This window comes from Dasypus novemcinctus, chromosome 13 (assembly GCF_030445035.2).
Source record: "Dasypus novemcinctus isolate mDasNov1 chromosome 13, mDasNov1.1.hap2, whole genome shotgun sequence".
NCBI classification, from domain to species: Eukaryota; Metazoa; Chordata; class Mammalia; order Cingulata; family Dasypodidae; genus Dasypus; species Dasypus novemcinctus.
The window spans coordinates 101839211-101858348 of NC_080685.1; the positions used below are offsets into that span (position 1 = coordinate 101839211).

A 19138-nucleotide genomic window follows, 5' to 3' on the forward strand; every position below is an offset into this window, starting at 1 on the left:
CTCTACTTAACTTATAACTTACTTTAAATATCTTTTAATGCTCCACTTCCTCTTTGAATTATCCCTTGGTCTTTCCACTTTTCTCTCCACTTCCATTGAAATGAGAATCACTCCTCCCTCTTCTCTGATTATATTGCATACTCTGTTTCAGTGTCTTTCACACTTTTTCTTTCTCTTCCACAAGCCTACAAGCACCACAAGAACAAAAGTGATATCATACATCCCTTATCTCCAGGACAGTTCTCGTGGATAATACATGGAACATATGTACTCACGTGTTAAGTGAATAATTGTTAGATTTTAACCTTTCAAATGAAAACCAAATATGATAAATAAAAGTCCCTTAACATTTTTGACTTTTAAATTATTGGAGTCTCTTTTTTTTTAACTCCTGTGTAAAGAACTTGATGTCAAATAGTTCACTGAGATGTAATTGAAGTTTCACAAGCATCTCTGGCTTCAAATGGGATAGATTCATTTTTATCTCAGTTATTGCCACTATTTAAATAATGATCTTGCTTTTTTTTTGTAATAAAAGCCATGACCTTTTGCTTTTCTTTAAGCACAAACACCATGCAGTTATTAATTTGTAAACTAGATTGAGTTGCTTGGAAAAACAAATTTTATATCCCAGTACTTGAAAAAACAAAGCATATGAGAAGTTGGTTTGCCTTGCTACTTTCTAGGAAACTGGTAAAATATTCAGGGAGATGAAAATAGAGAATACTACCTTTTCAAAGAAACCGTAATAAATTATTATGGAAAACATTTGATCTGTTTTCTAATTCTGATTCTGTCCCTTAACTTACTATGATTTTGGGCGGGTCATTTAATCTCTAGTATGAGAGCGAGAAGGGGGAAAGGGATCGTGTTGGACTTGGTCTCCCACTTTTAATGTTCTGTGATCTAATAAATTCTGTAGAAGGATCCATCTGAATCCTGAAAAAAGACAGTGCTGCTTTTGGAAAAATAACATAAAAATCTTTAAAAGGAACTATGTTGTGGTGGTTCTGAGTTCCCTGTGGTATCTTTATATGTTTGTGTGTATGTTCAAAGAAAGTTCATTTTCTAAACCCTACTTAAATGGGATATTGCTGTCCTTTTTATTAAAATAACCAAAGTTTTGAGGAAATTAAACATAAAATATAAATAATAATTAACATCTGATAATAATCTCTACTACATTAGGTTCAAGATGTTGTTCCTATAACTAGTTATGACACTGCTGGGTCATTCCTTCTACTGGGATGTAACAATGGATCCATTTATTACATAGGTAAGTGTCCTGGCACTTAAAATGCTTGTTTAAGATGTTTTTTTGTTGTTTTGTTTTGTTTTTTGGGGGAGGTACTAGGGATTGAATCCAGGAACTTGTACATGCAAAGCAGGCACTTAACCATGATCCTATACCCACTCCCCTAAAATGTTTTTAAAGTAATAACAAGAAAACATTTTCTTGGTAGTTTATAGTAGATCATTATTTATTTTAATGCTGTTTGAAATATTTTATATTTTAGATATGCAGAAGTTCCCTTTGCGAATGAAGGATAATGATCTTCTTGTAACTGAACTTTATCATGATCCCTCAAATGATGCTATTACTGCCCTGAGTGTTTATCTCACACCGAAAACAAGTTAGTATATGGCAAAATTATTCTAAATTCTTGAAATTTTATTGAGAGTATGTTTTTATTTGTTGGTTTATTATGTGACTAGGTAAAATGAATCTGGTGTTTTCCTTTTGAGAGCTGCAGTGCTAAGGATTTCATCTCTATTACTTTATCATTTTTATTTGTTTTTTTATTGAAGTCAGACATGTCCAATAAACAAAAATAATTTGAGCTTGAAAATTAGAACTTTTCCCATTTTGAATTGTATTTGTTAACAAACAAAAAAAGGCTCTTGAACTCTTGGAGAGTGAGCTTATTTCCTTGGGAAGTATTAAATTTTAAGTTATGGGAAAGGACATTTTATTTGGAAGCTCAATATATATAACTTTCATTGCCTTTCAAGACTATTGCAATGTAATTAATATGTATTAAGAATATTTTCTAGAGCTAGAGAAACATAAATGGGAAATTTAAGATTTACCTGTAATGAAAGGGATTCTAAGAAATAGTAACGTGTCAAGTAATATTCTTCATAGTTTTTGATGGGTTACTTGTTTAAGATCATTTTATTGAATTCATTAGAGGAGATTATCATCTCCAGTATGAAAGGAATAAATAGTCTACTGTATGCAATTGAATTCAATAGAAATTATAGTAGATTTAAACAGTATTCCTCTAGAACAGAGGTGATCAGCCATGGTCAGCTGTGTTTGTTTTTGTTTTCTTAAATATTTTTTATTGAAGTATACCATTCATACATGAATGTACATAAACAATAAGTATACAGTAAAGATTGTGAATATAAAAATAAACATACATAACATCACACAGGGGTCTTATACATCACCCCTCCACCACCAGTTTGCATTGTTGTGAAACATTTGTTACAAACTGTACAAGAGCATCATCAAAATATTACAACCAACTATAGTCCTTATCTTACATTTGGTGTATTTTTCCCCCAACTCATGCTATTTTTTTTTTTAAATATATTTTTGTTACAGATATTGTAAACTTGCAAAACAATCATACAGATTTGTAGATTTCCCATACAATACCACACTGTGGTGGAACATTTGTTTTAGATTATGAGATAATATCATCAGACTGTTACCACCAATCATGGCCCATAGCATACATTTGGCACACTTTTTCTATACATCTCCATTATGAACATAGTACAGCTCTTCATTGATGCAAGAATATTATAATGTTGCTGTTAACCACAGTCTATAGGTCACACCAGTTGTAGTTTTCCCATGCTTCTCCATTTTCCCATCACCTTGCAATAGTGATATACATCTGCTCTAACTCACAGAAGGACTCTCTTGCATTTGTACCCTTAACCACTGTCCTCATCCACCTCTGGGTTCACTGTGTTGTTGAGTCCCTAGATTATTCTTTAACTTTCTTTCTATTGACATTTACTTCCCCAGACTACCTTTTTTAGGCACAATCCCATTATAAACCAGTTTCTACTCACTATAATGTGATACCGTCAACTCTATCCATTTCCACACTTTTACAGTCAAGTTAATTAAACTTCTACATACATTAAGCATCAGTAGTTCTTCTCAACCCTCCTCTTATCTCCTAATAACCTATATTCTATCTTTTCATTCCATGTGTTTATTATTTGTATTTAGTTCATATTAATGAGACCATGCAATATTTGTCCTTTTGTTTCTGGCTTACTTTGTTTAGTATAATGTCTTCAAGACTCATCCATGTTATCACATGTGTCCCAATTTCATTTCTTCTTACTGCAGCATAGTATTCCATCGTATATATATATCACATTTTGTTTATCCATTTATTGGTGGGTGGACACTTGGGTTGTTGTTTCCATCTTTTGGCAATTGTGAATAGTGCCACTGTGAACTTAGGTGTGTAGATGTCTGTTCATGTTGTAGCTTTTAGTTCTTCTGGATATATTCCTAGTAGAAGAATTGCTGGATCATATGGTAGTTCTATATTTAAGTCAGCTATTTTTGTAAATAGTTTGTTTCAACACAGCTATACCCATTCACTTACGTATTGTTTTTGGCTACTTTTGTGCTACAAGGGGCAGAGTTCAAGAGTTTTGACAGAGACCATATGGCATGCAAAGAAAGTGTAAACCTTTGTTCTCTGACCCTTCTCTAGATCCTTAAAGCTAATCCCTGCTCTAGAATGAGATGTAATTCTTGCTGGCATTTTTGTTTTGGACTTTTTTTCAATCTAACTTAAAAATGTGGATGAAACTGGAAAAGCTTTGCAAATCAGAGTGCTTCTTTTGGCCTTTGTGGTGGCAGGGGACTTTATAGGCATGGGAGTAGCGTGCCCTTTTAGGTTATGAGAGGTGTTTTCCATGGCATGCTTTTTCTCCTTTGATTATATTTGTAGGTGAATCAGGAATAACAACTATTAAAGCTTAGAGATCCCTGTCTATGAAGCTTTTTAATGAGCTCCAAAATATCTTTAAATTTATGATGGGGTCTGGGTATTCGTGTAAAAAAAATGCCATGTGTCATCCTGACAGAAGCCAGATAGTTGGACATAATTACAAGAGGAAGCATAGGTAACTGATGTAGCAATATAACGGGCATACTCTGTTCCATAGTTCAGTGTTTTGAAGCTGTTAAGTAGTAATATATATACTACTTGATTATTCAGGGAAGATGCAATATTGTAGCAAAAGTAAAACCAATGGTCATTCTAGTCTAGAGGTAATATGGAATGTTGCTTTAAGAATACTGCTTTTTCAGTGGAGTTCTTAGCATGTCAGATTTATTAATTCATTACTGTTAGTAGGATACCTACTGTGTCTGAGGCACTAAGATGCCAGAGATAAAATGATGGTTATGATTGATTATGATTCAGTCTCTGTCAACAAGGAATAGGGGTAGATAGACATGGGAAATAGATCCAGGATTAGTGTGTTACAGTTGCTATAATAGAGCCTAATACATAGCACAAGGTAGGGGGTGAGCAGATTTATAAAGGAAATAATGATTTTAAGATAGGGAAGTCTTGAGATTTCTATGCTGAACTGAATTATTAGGCTGATGCTAGATCCTGTACTTCCTGTTAAATCATAGGGATCTAATATACCACCTTTCAACTTTTGGCTTTGTGTAGGTGTCAGTGGTAACTGGATTGAGATTGCCTATGGTACGAGCTCTGGAGCAGTAAGAGTAATTGTACAACACCCAGAAACAGTTGGGTCAGGCCCTCAGCTTTTTCAGACTTTCACAGTTCACCGAAGTCCTGTTACAAAAATAATGCTATCAGAGAAGCATCTCGTATCAGGTAAAGTGATTTTTTTAGTACTGGTAAGGATTTCCACCTTGTATAAAAGTTTACCCACTGCATGATTTTCTAAAATCCTTGTACAAATCAAAACAATATAAAAGGGATTGTCTTTTGTGAGAAAAATACACTAAAAGAAGTGGTACAAAGTTTAATACCTGGAAATGTTATGATTGTCTTTTAAAGATTTCTTTTATTTTGCTATGGTTATAATATACATAAATTTAAGAGGTATTGTATCTTCTATTTGCTCTGTATTTTTTTTCTCATGGCATATTTATTTCAAGATATTTGTCATAATCTGCTTGAAGCATTTTTTTATCGGAGAATTTTTCCAAATATGAGTTTAATGTAAAATGGGTTGTATTGACTTAAGGTTTAATACTAAAGTTGTAGATTAAAATGTTTGTTATTTTTATTGTTTTTTTTGCTGTTTAATTGTCTTATATACATTTTTTAAATTAGTAAAATGTATAAAGAGATTATTTGAAGAAAATAACATTTTTTGGATTTGCAGTTCCTTATAGTTACAAGAATTTAAAAATTAGATACTAAATTTTCACACTTAATGAGCACTACTGGTCACAAAGTAAAATTCATTTGAGCAGATTCATCGAATATGGCAGATGATTTCTAAAAGATTTTGTGAAAATTGAATTATAACCAGGTACATTAGGAGACCTTCCTATTTAGAGAAATCTTAGGTTAAATATTTTATGAGTGGTTCTTGCCTAACCTAAAATTTTAATAACATCATTTTCATATATTGAGTTTGCTCATATGAAGATTACTTAATATAAAAAGCTGATGCTTCTTTCACTGTTAGCCAATCTGATTAAATACCCAGTGGAGCTGAAATATTTTTTTTGTCCTTGAAATGCTTATATTGAATGTCTAATTGTTTGGGGTGTAATTAAAACTAGATTATGATAACACTAAACTTAAATATACTTAAAATAAATACTATAGTTTTTTATTCTTAGAGTAAAATTATTTTTCAAAAATGAGCATTCTTTTTTGTAGTATTTTAATGGATCAGGCCAGTGAACCCTAAATTAAAATTATGCAGAGCCCAATATATAAACAAATTAAAACCTAAGTGCTTTTGTTAAATAGAAGTCAGCTGAATGAAGGGCCCAGGGGCAGATATTGACCAATTAACTTTCCACTTATCCCATTTTGATTTTTTGAAAAACACCCTTAACTTGTAGGGACCTGTACAATAATTTTTCTTTCATTTGAAAATGAAAGAGCCTGTGTTGTGTCAACAGGTTATTTATCTGAATTATTCCATCTATAAGAATGGTTCTTAACCTTTTTTGTTCCATGGACCCCTTTGCCAGTCAGGTGAAAACCATGGACCTCTTACTAAGTCCACACTATACTGTGTAGTATTCAGTAAATATATTACACCTGCACCAACACGTCCCCACAGGAGTTAAGTTGTTTTTTTTAAATTTAAATTCAAGCTCATGGACCCCTTATTTAGAACCCTAGCTCTAGGGTATCATTGGCTTCTTTCCTTCTCTGGAGAATCCTTCATGGCATACAGATAATCCCTCTTTAAAACAGAAACAATAATAAACAAAACTTCTCAGTGCCATGCCCCTTTCATAGCCATACTTCCTCACAACCCATTCCCTCTCCCTTTCTAGTCAGTCTTTCACCCCAGTGTGCCAAAGCATCTATTCTTGCTGTGGACGCCTTTGATTTCCATCTTCCTAGATCCAAGTTCATTTTTCTGTGGTCATTTTCACCTGACCTCTCAGTGGCATTTGACAAAGTTGACTATTCCTTCTTTCCTGAAACATTCTCATCTTTGGGTTCCATAAAGCCATACTTGCCTAATATTTACGTGTCTCACTGAGGAGTCTTTCTTACTTTATAATGCTGGTTCCTCTCTGTTTGCCCAATTACTAAGTGTTGGATTGCCCTAAGACTCTTTTCTGTATTCGCTATTCCTTGTATGTACTTTCCCTGGTGTCAAATTTGAGTATTAAGTATCATCTCTATGCCAGTAGCTCTGAAACTTTTTTCATCTACCTGTACTATCCACAGAGTTCTAAACTTGTATGTTGCATGCCTGTATCTCTGATTGTATGTTTAATAGACATCTTAAATTTAACCTGGACAAGATAGAACTCTTGAGCTCTCTCCAAAGCTATCTTAATATACAATATCATCATGTACTCAAGTTGAAAAGCAAAAAATTACCCTGGGTTCTTCGCTTTTCCTCACCTCCCATATCTATGCAGTCCATTAGCAAGCAAGTCCCATTAACTTTAGTCCAATTTATGTTACAAACCTGATCACTTTGTCTGCATATACCAGTCTGGTAGCATCAAATCGTACTTCAGCAGCTTCTCTGTCTTGCCTCTCTATAGTACATGCTCTACACAGCCGCCAGAAATATCTTCTAAAAATACAAATCAGATCTGACACCTAATGGCTTCCAGTTGTATTCAGAATAAATTTGAACTGCTCACCTTGGCCTGTATGGCTCTTGCTGTTCTGGATCACATTTACCTTTCATATCTCCTCCCCACCCCCTAACCTTTTCTCTTGGTCTTGACACTAACCCATTTGCCTTTTCTAGTTCTTAAAAAATGCCTTAGAACTTTTGCACTTGGTGTGTCCCCTTACTTGAAATGTGTGCCCCTATATAATTGTTTGGCTGCCTTCTTCTTGTCATTTGTGTTCCATTTCAAATACCTCCTTAGTGAAACCTCCTTGACCACCCAGTCTAACAGAATCTTGATTTTTTTTCATAGACTTCTTATCAGTTAATCATTTATTTGTTCACTTGTTTATTGTTGGTCTCCTTTTAGAAAATAAGTCTGTAATAGCAGGAACTTTTGTTCTCCGGCCTGTTTTCCACATTTAGCATAGTTCCTGGCATAGAAAGGATGCTGATTAAATATTTGCTGCATGTAATGAAGTAATCTGATGCTGTGAGAAAAGAGACTATTCTGCAGGGTGATCGTGATCTTTAAATGACAGTGCTTAGAGGTACCTAGTAATAATTGCTATTATTTTGATAGGGATAATTCTATTGTAGGATATTGCCAGACAACTAGTTATTAATAAAAAATTTGTATACAACATCAGATATTTCATGTAGATTTGAAATTTAAATGTCAATAAAATGTTCAGTTTAGCTGAAAGTCTGGCATATGCGATGTATATTCAGTTATGTTATTCTGCCACCTGGTGGATATCAATATATATGTTGACATTCTTTTTCCCAGAGTCTTAAGTTTTATTAGTGCCTTAAATAAAAACATTAAGTAATGACTACTGCTAACACAATTGCCATAACTGCCCAATTGAATCAGCCAAAAATATTTTAAAATTATTTTTCTGAATCCTAGCAAGCCTAACAGTGAAACCAGTAAATGATTACCCATGACGATGATTAAATAGCCTAAAACTAAATGTCTCTGTTTTTTTTTAAACCGGAAAACTGGCATTCTGAAAAATGGAGAATTTTGTTGCATAAGAATTTTAAAAGATACAGATGTTACTTACTGGTCTTTGCCAAAATTAAATTTCTTTTCTTTGTAAAGATTTGTTTAAAATATGCAACTATAATATCTTACCAAGTAGGAAATTACAGTATATGTATATTAGAAATTTTTGGATAATTTCCTAATATTTTCTGATAAATTAATAGTTCATTGCTAACAACAGATTTTCCCAAAACATAAATGATGACTAGATGCACTTTTTTTTAAGACATGCCAAAAAGTATCTTTCTTGCATTTTTTGGTTTACATTTTCTAACAGTATGTATTCAGACAATAAAACAATAGGCATAGGTTACTTGTTTTTTTTTGGGTGGGGGGGGATCTTTTTTTTTTTTTTAAGATTTATTTATTTAATTCCCCCCCTCCCCCGGTTGTCTGTTCTCTGTGTCCATTTGCTGTGTCTTGTTTCTTTGTTGGCTTCTGTTGTCAGCGGCACGGGAAGTGTGGATGGCGCCATTCCTGGGCAGGCTGCACTTTCTTTCGCACTGGGCACCTCTCCTTATGGGGTGCACTCCTTGCACGTGGGGCTCCCCTACGCGGGGGACACCCCTGCATGGCAGGGCACTCCTTGCACGCATCAGCACTACACATGGGCCAGCTCCACACGGGTCAAGGAGGCCCGGGGTTTGAACCGCGGACCTCCCATATGGTAGACGGACGCCCTAACCACTGGACCAAGTCCGTTTCCCCATAGGTTACTTGTTAAGTGATGTTGCAGTATATTTACATTTAATCTTCCATTCAAAAAATAAAATCAATTGGAGAATTATTCTTAAATGCAAACTCTTTATTTTATAAATTGGGGCAATTTTTTTTTTAATCTTTTAGAAGTTTAGACACAGAACAGAATAATACCATTTCTTCTCTCATACATCTTTTAAAAAAGATTTATTTATTTATTTTATTTCTCTCCCCTCCGCCCCCAGTTGTCTGTTCTCTGTGTCTGTTTGCTGCATGTTCTTCTTTGTCTGCTTCTGTTGTTGTCAGCAGCCCGGGAATCTGTGTTTCTTTTTGTTGTGTCATCTTGTGTGTCAGCTCTCCGTGTGTGCGGTGCCATTCCTGGGCAGACTGCACTTTCTTTTGTGCTGGGTGGCTCTCCTTACGGGGCACACTCCTTGAGCGTGGGGCTCGTCTCCACAGGGGAAACCCCCGCATGGCACGGCACTCCTTGCGCACATCAGCACATGGGCCAGCTCCACATGGGTCAAGGAGGCCCGGGGTTTGAACCACAGATTTTCCATGTGGTAGATGGACGCCCTAACCACTGGGCAAAGTCCACTTCCTTCTCTTACACATTTTTTAAAAACTTTCCTACGTTTATATCCTACAGGCTATTTTCTAATTAGAATCTATAGATTTACTTACATATCTTATACTTGCAGCTAGCTAGGTAAACCATATTCAGTTCTCTCATTTTAACAGCCCTTATGTGTTCTCTTTCTTTCTTAGTCTGTGCAGATAATAATCATGTCCGGACTTGGACAGTAACACGATTCAGAGGAATGATTTCTACTCAGCCAGGTTCTACTCCTTTAGCGTCATTCAAGATACTTTCTCTAGAGGAGACTGAAAGTCATGGTAGCTATTCTTCTGGGAACGACATAGGTGGGTAAGATTAGTTTGTGACATTTTCAAATGCTTTTTGGGTATTGCAGTTCAAGGGTATTACCTATATGGAAACCTAAAAATGAATTCTAAATATAAATTTTTCATTAGCATTCCCTGATTTACATAATATAAATTAATTTTTTCTACTATTGCTAATAATTACTTAAAATAACATTTGAAGTTATAAAAGGGCTGGTGCTCTTAAATATTGAGCCATTTGATGGCGTTAGTAATATGATCCATTAGGAAACAATGAAAACGTGTCTCTTGATACTCTCTCATTTCGGCAAAAGGTCTATAAAGTTAGTTTATCATTCCATGTACCATACACACATTAGCATCCAATTTCTCTCACGTGTGCACATGCACACAGTCATGCACATACAGTGTTCATGTAGATAGTTTTCTGCAAGCACCCATTTGAAAAGATCTCTACAGATTTATATAGTTGTATCTTATTGTACTTACAATACATTTTTCAGGCTTTTATAAGCAGAAGCTATAACACTGATGGAGAATGGGAAAGAATACATTAGAATTGATTGGCATGAAACTGGAATTTTTATCTCTCAATATGTTCCCATAGTAAAGATTTCAAAATAGTTATCTTGAAAAAATATGAAACCACTTATGGGAATCATACTGTCACAGTCTTAGTATTTTTAGAAAAAGAAATACTCACTTGTTGTCAGTTTTAGCAATTAGTCCCAGTTGAGATCCCATTTCCCTACGTGATGTTAGGAACTGGACATTTGCATTTTAATTTATTCAACAAATATTTAAGTACTTTTGCACCAGGCATTAAAAATTCAGAAATTACACAGTGCACATCAACTTTAAAATATAGTGAGCAGAGGGAATAAAAAGCAAACAGGTGCATTAGGACAGGTTTATTAAGGCAGTAAGCACCTAGGGGAGATATTGCAAGGCTCCATGCTATACATATACTCCCATTAATCTTCTTGACAATTTTATGAGGTAGATGTTTTCCCCATTTAACATTTAAGGAAAGTGAGGTAAAGATAGAGAACTCTTCATAGGGTGCTAATGTTTGAAATGAGGGACAAGTAAGGATTTGGTGGGTGTGGAAGGTGTCAGAGTTTGGACATTCTTGGCAGAGAAAAAACAGCATGTTAATAAAAGGATAAAGAAGAGAAGCAGATGTAGCTCAATAGAGCATCCACCTATCATATAGGAGGTCCAAGGATTTGATACCCAAGGCCTCCTGGCTCGTGTGGTGAGCTGGCCCACATGCAGTGCCCACATGCAGTGCCGGCTCATGCAGAGATGCCCCCGCTTAAGGGTGCCCCCCAAGAGAGCTGCCCCATGTGAAACCGCAGCCTGCCCAGGAGTGGTGCCACACACATGGAGAACTAACACAGCAAGATGACACAACAAAAAAGAGACACAGATCCCCAGTTCCACCTGATGAGAATACAAGTGGACACAGAAGAACAAACACACAGTGAATGGACACAGAGAGCAGACAAGGGGGGGGGGGGAAAGGGGAGGCAGGGAGAGAAATAAATAAATCTTAAAAAAAATAAATAAATAAATACTGGACCATAGGGTATATGGGTGAGAATATTGGGACATGAGCTGCATAGATAGGTAGGGGCCAGATCATGGAAGGCCTCTATACATCAAACTAAAGAATTTAGACTTTCTCATATAACAAATGGAGAGTCTTTGGAGAATTTTGAGAATGATAGATTTGTGTTATACATAGTTCATTTTTTCAAGAGTGTTCAAGAAGACTTAGCAGTGAGGCGAGAAAGCCAGGAAGAGGAGCTTATTAATTATCTAGGGAGGCAGATCAATAAGAACCAAAGGGCATAGTGATTGATTAGATGTAGCAGGTTAGGGAAAGGAAGAAATCTAGACTGACTCTCAGGAATCTGACTTGGGAAATGGGATACCTGAGTATCATTAACTGAAAGAAAGAAATATAAGCTAGAGACATTTGAAAAATGAGGAGGAGTTCAGATTTGGATATTTTGAGTGATGGTGCCAATGGATAATGTTAGGTATTAGGATATAAAGGGTTGGGTCTTGGAAAAAGATCAGCTGGAAATTATATTTAGGAGACATTGGCAAATGAGAAGAGTTGAAGCGCTTGGAGCAGATGAAATTGTTCAGGGAAAGAATGTGTAATGTGAATTAAAAGCTCATTTAGAAACAACCCTGTGAAATACCTGAAAGCCCCATAAAATTTTTCAGTGGAGGTAAGATTTTTCTTTCCCCTTTATAGTTGTTTAAAAAAAAAAAAAACTTGAAAGAGACATATAGAGGTCAGTGGAACAGAATAGAATTCCATTTCAGTTAGGGTGGTATGGGTGGAATCTAGATGGCACTGGGAAAAGGAGTAGTAGATGAATATTGATGAAGGAAAGGGGTCCATTTGGGCTTGGAGAAACTATAAATTTGATAAGGGCAGATAAAGTAAGGTATGAAGAGTTAAACTGTAGGAGAATCACAAATCAGTATAAAGTTAGAGAACGGGAAGGTACAGTCCCTTATTCTAGTTTAGTCTTCTTCCTAGTTTTTTTTAGCATCACTTTTTTGACATTGTTTATGGGTTATTGGGGAGGACTGTTTATTTCATTTAAATTGAATTAGACTTAAGAAAGTTGTTCAGTAATTGAGCAACTGCATAACATACTGGTGAGCCAACTCTGGAGTCAGACAGCTTGGGTTCAAATTGCAGTCCCATCACAGAGGACCTATGATACCTTTGTTTAACTGATCTCTTGGTCCCTTAGTTTACTTATCTTAAAATGGAGATAGTAATAGTATCTTCCTTATGTGGTTATTAATATGATAAATAAAATGAGTTAATTCTTAGAAAACATTTACTGTGACACATATTAAGTAATATATAGTTTACTTAACTAATAAAGATGTTTTTGGTTCCTTTATTAATTATGTGTTGTTCATATAAGATTACTTGGAATATGTTGTCTTTAAAAATTTTGTTCATCACCTAATATTTAATGAAGAGTTTGTGTTGTTTTAGCTAGTGAGTATAATGGGAATATTCAGTCATTTACATTTGCTATTTCAGTTTACATGAAAGCACTTTTTCTTTACATTATTGTTCAGAATCTTGGTAGACTATAGTAACCTATCTTGCTAAGTAAAGTATAATAAAAATAACAGCCTTTTTTTTTTTTATTGAAAACTTGAAAGGTGCAACTCAGTAGTGAATTTCATACTACACTTTGTTTGAATTTCAGATATCTGTTGGTATTTTTTTATTTTTTCACTTACCAGTGACCCTATACAATGTTGTTTCCTTCTAATTTGAGTCAAAAAAATATATTGAGGAATGGAATCTGGTTAATGGAGGCTTACTTATTAATCTTTTAAGATTTTGCTTGTTGGCCTTTCCAAAAAAGGTAAAATCAATACATAAAGTAACTTATTCTATAAATCCCTATTTTTGAAGTTCTAAAAAACTAAACATATCCCCAAAGTTAGTAAATATAGAGCTTATGTTTAAATAGGTCTGTTTCTAGTATTTTTAATGTATAGCCTTAAATAAATTATTGCCTTCAGCTTTTATATCCTTAGTGCTTAAAATGTAATTATTTTTTTTTTAAAGATTTATTTATTTCTCTCCCCTTCCACCCACCCATCCCGGTTGTCTGTTCTCTGTGTCTATTTGCTGCGTCGTCGTCTTTGTCCGCTTCTGTTGTTGTCAGCTGCGTGGGAATCTGTGTTTCTTATTGTTGTGGCATCTCTCCATGTGGGCTGCGCCATTCTTAGGCTGTACTTTCTTTGCGCTGGGCGGCTCTCCTTACGGGGTGCACTCCTTGAACATGGGGCTCCCCTACGTGGGGGACACCCCAGCGTGGCACGGCGCTCCTTGCACGCATCAGCACTGCGCATAAGCCAGCTCCACACGGGTCAAGGAGGCCTGGGGTTTGAACCGCGGACCTCCCATGTGGTAGATGGACGCCCTAACCACTGGGCCAAGTCTGCCGCCTAAAATGTAATTTTGAAGTATTGCTCTTTTCAAAAATTTTTAATGCAAGTTTAAATATTTGTAACATTGCATTTTGTGTCTGATTTTGACATAGAAAGTAATGCCATATTGAGAAGCATGAAATATTTTTATGTTTTGGCACTAATTAAAAATTTTTTTTAAATTTGTTTTTAAAAGATACTTAGATTACATAAAATGTTACCTAAAAAAAACATATATAAAGGATTCCCATATGCCACACTCCCCACACCTCCCACCCTTCCCCACATTAACAGCTTCTTTCATTAGTGTGATACATTCATTACAATTGATGAACACATTTGGAGCATTCCCACTAAGCATGGATTACAGTTTACATTTTAGTTTACACTCTCTCCCACTCAATTCTGTAGTTTATGGCAGGATATATAATGGCCTGTATCTGTTATTGCAGTGTCATTCAGGACAATTCCAAGTCCCAAAAATGCCCCCATATTACACTTCTTTGTCCCTCTCTCTGACTTCAGCACCTCCAGAGGCCACTGCCTCCACATCAATGATATAATTCCTTCCATTGCTAGGATCACAGTAAGTCTGTAGTAGAATACCAGTAAGTCCACTCTAGTTCATATTTTATTCCCCAATCCTGAGGATTCTAGGATGGTAGTACCCACTCCACCTCTAATTGAGGAGGGGGGTATTGAGTCCAGTACGGTGATGGATGGGACTCTCTTGCTTGCAGTTGTAGACTTTCAGTTCCTTGGTGTGGTGGCTGTCCATCCTCACTTCCTTGTTAGTTGTCCTGGGTGAGTTTTTGGCACTAATATTAATGTTCTTTATAAAAACAAAGCAAATTTAATTTCAAATTAATTTCTTCTGACATTTTCTGTCTTCTGACTAAGGGCCTTTTGGAGAACGAGATGATCAACAGGTATTTATCCAGAAAGTTGTTCCTATCACTAACAAACTGTTTGTGAGACTCTCATCTACTGGGAAAAGGTAACATTTTATTGTAAAAATATAGATGTTCAGAAGTTACTTTTGTTTCACAAAATGTACTGCATAATTTGACATACTGATAAAAGAATACTACCAGAAACAAATTGTTAAGAAGTCCTTATTATCTTGTGATTATAGTAACTTAAGATTAAGACAACTAATATATGGTAATTATTCTCTAGGATTTATTTAAAATTTTTACTGATTCTGTGGACAATTAGAACACAGTAAGTTTGGTGGCAGACAGCTAGACTAAATTCTGATTCTGGTACTTCCTTTTATTGTCTATGTAAATTCAGTGTAAGTTACTCTATTTCCCTAAGCCTCGGTTTCTTCATTTATTAAATAAGATTCAACTACCTTGGTAGGCTATTGTAGGATAAACTGAGTTAAATACATGAAATGGCTCATGTAGTCCTGACTATATAGTAGATGCTCAATAAAAGTTAATTTCCTCTAATTTTTTACTTTGACTGAAATTTTACTTCTTTTAAATCATTATTTATAGCCTCAAACAGAGTAAGCTTTAACATTTCTTCTCTTTAAAAAGAAAAGCTTTTTACATGTTAAACAAGTGGATGAAACTAAAATTCCTGTTAACAGTCATTGCAAAAGTGATTTTCATATTAATGATAACTGAGACTGCTCATGTTTCTAATAATTTTGTAGCTGCCTTGTCTTTTATTAATCTTTTAATGAATAAACTCTTTCAGAGATGATACATTTTAATGTCAAAGTTCATTGCATGTAGTCTTCAGTAACTATTAAATAAATTAATTCCAGAAAATGATTTTTATGTACCCAAACTATCTTTTTGACAGCTTTTCCTTTTTTTTTAAGAAAATGTATTAGGAGCCTGTATTGTAGAGACTGAATTATTATCTCAAGAAATGTTATAAATCACTGTGATTTAGTGTTCTTTGCATATTCAATGAAGGAGCTGCCAAATGTTTATTAAGGCTGGTGTCATAATATATAACATCCTTTAACTATGCATTATCTCAGATCCTTATTCAATTCTGTTTTCTTCCACTCTTCTGCTACTTCAAGCTGTAGCAGTGTTATAGTCAATTACATTTTCTGCATGATAAAAAAAATTAGTTTTTTGGTTTATGATTTCAGAGGAAATTCAATAGTTCTATCAAAAAGCAGAAATTATTTTTTAGAATTAAATAGAAAATCAACCCATTATGAACTAATGTGAAAGAAAGCTTTTTGTTTAAAAGCATTTCAGGTGCTTAATAAATGAAAAGTAAAACAAAAGAGCTTTATTGAAAAGACGCAGGAGAAAATCTGCTTAGAAAATTTTTAAAAGGGAAGGAGCAGGGAAGCGGCTGTGCGCGATCGGATGAGCTCCCATCTACCACATGGGAGGCCCTTGGTTTGCACCCTGGGGCCTCCTTGCGAAGGCAGGCTTGCCCACACACGGCGGAGTGCTGCCCAACCTGTAGACTCCGCAGAGTGCCACCCAGCCCGCACACACCGCGGAGAGCTGACTCAGCAAGGTGATGGAACGAAAAGAAGGGAGACAAGCGAGTACGCAGGAGAGCCGACAGCGCATGGACACAGAAGCGACAGCAAGCAAGATGCAAAGGAGAAGGGGAAATAAAATAAATACAGGCACAGAAGAACATATCGCAGATGGACACAGAGAGACAGCACACCAAAAAAAAGCCACAAGGGGGAGGATGAAAAAGAAAAGGGAAGGAACAATTTTAAGGAAACTGTCCTTTCAGGGGGGAAGCAAAATCATATGTTTGATGTTTTTTTGTGTGTGTACATATGCTAATTTATTTTAAACAAATGAGAATCTAGATTTTAAAAGTTCTTTTTTTTAGCAGTTGGCAGATATTATTCAGAATCAGTGTAATTGGTGGCGGCAGACTTGGCCCAGCGGTTAAGGCGCCCGTCTACCACATGGGAGGTCCACGGTTCAAACCCCGGGCCTCCTTGACCCGTGTGCAGCTGGCTCATGTGCAGTGCTGATGCACGCAAGGAGTGCCCTGCCACTCAGGGGTGTCCCTGCGTAGGGGAGCCCCACGTGCAAGGAGTGCGCCCCGTAAGGAGAGCCGCCCAGCGCGAAAGAAAGTGTAGCCTGCCCAGGAATGGTGCTGCACACACCGAGCGAGCGCTGACACCACAAGATGACGCAACCAAAAGAAACGCAGATTTCCGTGCTGCCGACAACAACAGAAGCGGACAAAGACGATGCAGCAAATAGACAAAGGGAACAGACAACTGGGGTGGGGGTGGGGAAGGGGAGAGAAATAAATAAATAAATCTTTTTAAAAAAATCATTGTAATTGCCCACATTAATAATAATGAGAAAAATTGTGATCATCTCAGTAAACATTAGAAATCATATTTGACAGAATTCAATACCATTTATGATTTTTTAAATCTGAGCAAATGAGACTATAGGGGGATTTACTTAATCTGATGAATAATATCAACAAAAATAAGCATAGCAAATCTCAGTCAGTGGTGAAATATTAAAAGTGTTTACCTTGAGGTCAAGAATTAGATATGATAGTCTCAATTGCCATATGTGGGCCTACTTTTTTGCACCTTTTTTTTGCCCAACCTCTTATGAAGCTCAGTTAAGTTTCTTAGTCTATACCTGTAAGGCTTCTTACATTTATATGTATTGTACTTCCTCTTCCTCCTTTAATTTTTGACTTTCCCCCTTTTTTTTTTAAATAAGTAACCTCTATCTTTTGAAGTGGGCTGGGATAAACAATTAAGTTCAAATGAATCAATCTTTATGACTCTGGGAAAATCATTTGCTGACTTTGCCTCGTGGTTTCCTCATTTGTCAAATGTGTATAATTATCCATTCTTAGGTTCTGTTATCTCTTATGGAAATCAAATGAAATAGCTTTAAAAATGAATTGAAAATTTTAAGAGTATTAATGGAGGATTCTATTTAGGCTGTCTCTATATAGCTGTATATTTTTTATGATTTACAGATCTTTAAGATTTACACATAAATTTTAAATAACTTCTCAAGACTTCTAGCATGATGTCTATTGGTTTTGTTTCTTTCTGCCTTTTGGTTTTACAACTTCCTTTTAAAGAGTAAGTCATTCTCAACAAGGTTCTTTTTTTAGCTTGACAAAAATTATTTGCCTTGTTTCAATTTTAATACATTGTTTTGTATTTTGCCTTTTCTCTTGACTGAAAGGAACACAGCTTGACTTTTATTCCTAAACTGTTTACTTGCTTTGATCACTTTAAATCTGTTTTAGATATGTACAGTATTTAACTGTAACTTTAGAAATAAAAATAAATACAAAATCTGAACTATAAAGTGCCATTTGTTTTCCATGGTTTACAGCTATACGATGTCTTTTTTAGAATATGTGAGATCCAAGCTGTTGACTGTACCACAATATCCTCATTTACTGTGAGAGAGTGTGAGGGATCCAGTAGAATGGGCTCACGGCCAAGGCGCTACTTGTTCACAGGCCACACAAATGGCAGCATTCAAATGTGGGATCTCACCACTGCTATGGATATGGTTAACAAAAGTGAAGAGAAGGGTAGGTTGCCGTACAAAAGATGTTTGTCACAGGATTAGCTTTTGACATAAGTAATTATAATTTGGGTGTTGTTTTTCTAAGACGTAGGTGGGCCAACTGAAGAAGAGCTACTCAAATTATTGGATCAGTGTGATCTGAGCACATCTCGCTGTGCTACTCCTAACATCAGTCCAGCAACTTCTGTGGTACAGCATAGCCGTCTGCGGGAGTCAAATTCTAGGTAGGTCAAAGAGTGGGGTATTATAACACAAATTTAATTGACTGCTTTTGGAAAAATTTGCTTTAAATATTGGAATCACGTGGTTGCCCTTGAAAGCTGTATTTTCCAGAGTACATTTTTAATTCATGCTTCATATACATGATACTCAGTTTTTAAAACTTGCTAGATTTCTCATCTACACGTATCTTTGTGGTTCTTTCAGTAGAAAAACATTTTTCATCTTTTAACTTATTTTTTAAAATGCTGCCAATTTAGGTGTCTGTTAAGTGATGAAGAATTCATTCAAATGAACTTATTAGAAAAAATCACATCACCTTGGGTAGTATGTGGAGGTTTTGTTCCTGTAACCTCAAGGAAATATTAATCAAAGTGAT

The 19138-nt window shown here is 35.5% G+C and overlaps 1 protein-coding gene across 1 annotated transcript in view; it reads left to right on the forward strand.

Annotated features, from left to right (window-relative positions):
* KCTD3 (potassium channel tetramerization domain containing 3) overlaps positions 1-19138 on the forward strand; it is a 64489-nt gene that overhangs the window by 43219 nt on the left and 2132 nt on the right. Inside the window, exons 11-17 of the mRNA XM_058275222.2 lie at positions 1189-1276; positions 1518-1634; positions 4731-4901; positions 9878-10033; positions 14906-15002; positions 18360-18544; positions 18626-18764. Of these exons, the coding sequence (XP_058131205.1) occupies positions 1189-1276; positions 1518-1634; positions 4731-4901; positions 9878-10033; positions 14906-15002; positions 18360-18544; positions 18626-18764 (953 nt within the window). The remainder of the gene's footprint in view (positions 1-1188; positions 1277-1517; positions 1635-4730; positions 4902-9877; positions 10034-14905; positions 15003-18359; positions 18545-18625; positions 18765-19138) is intronic.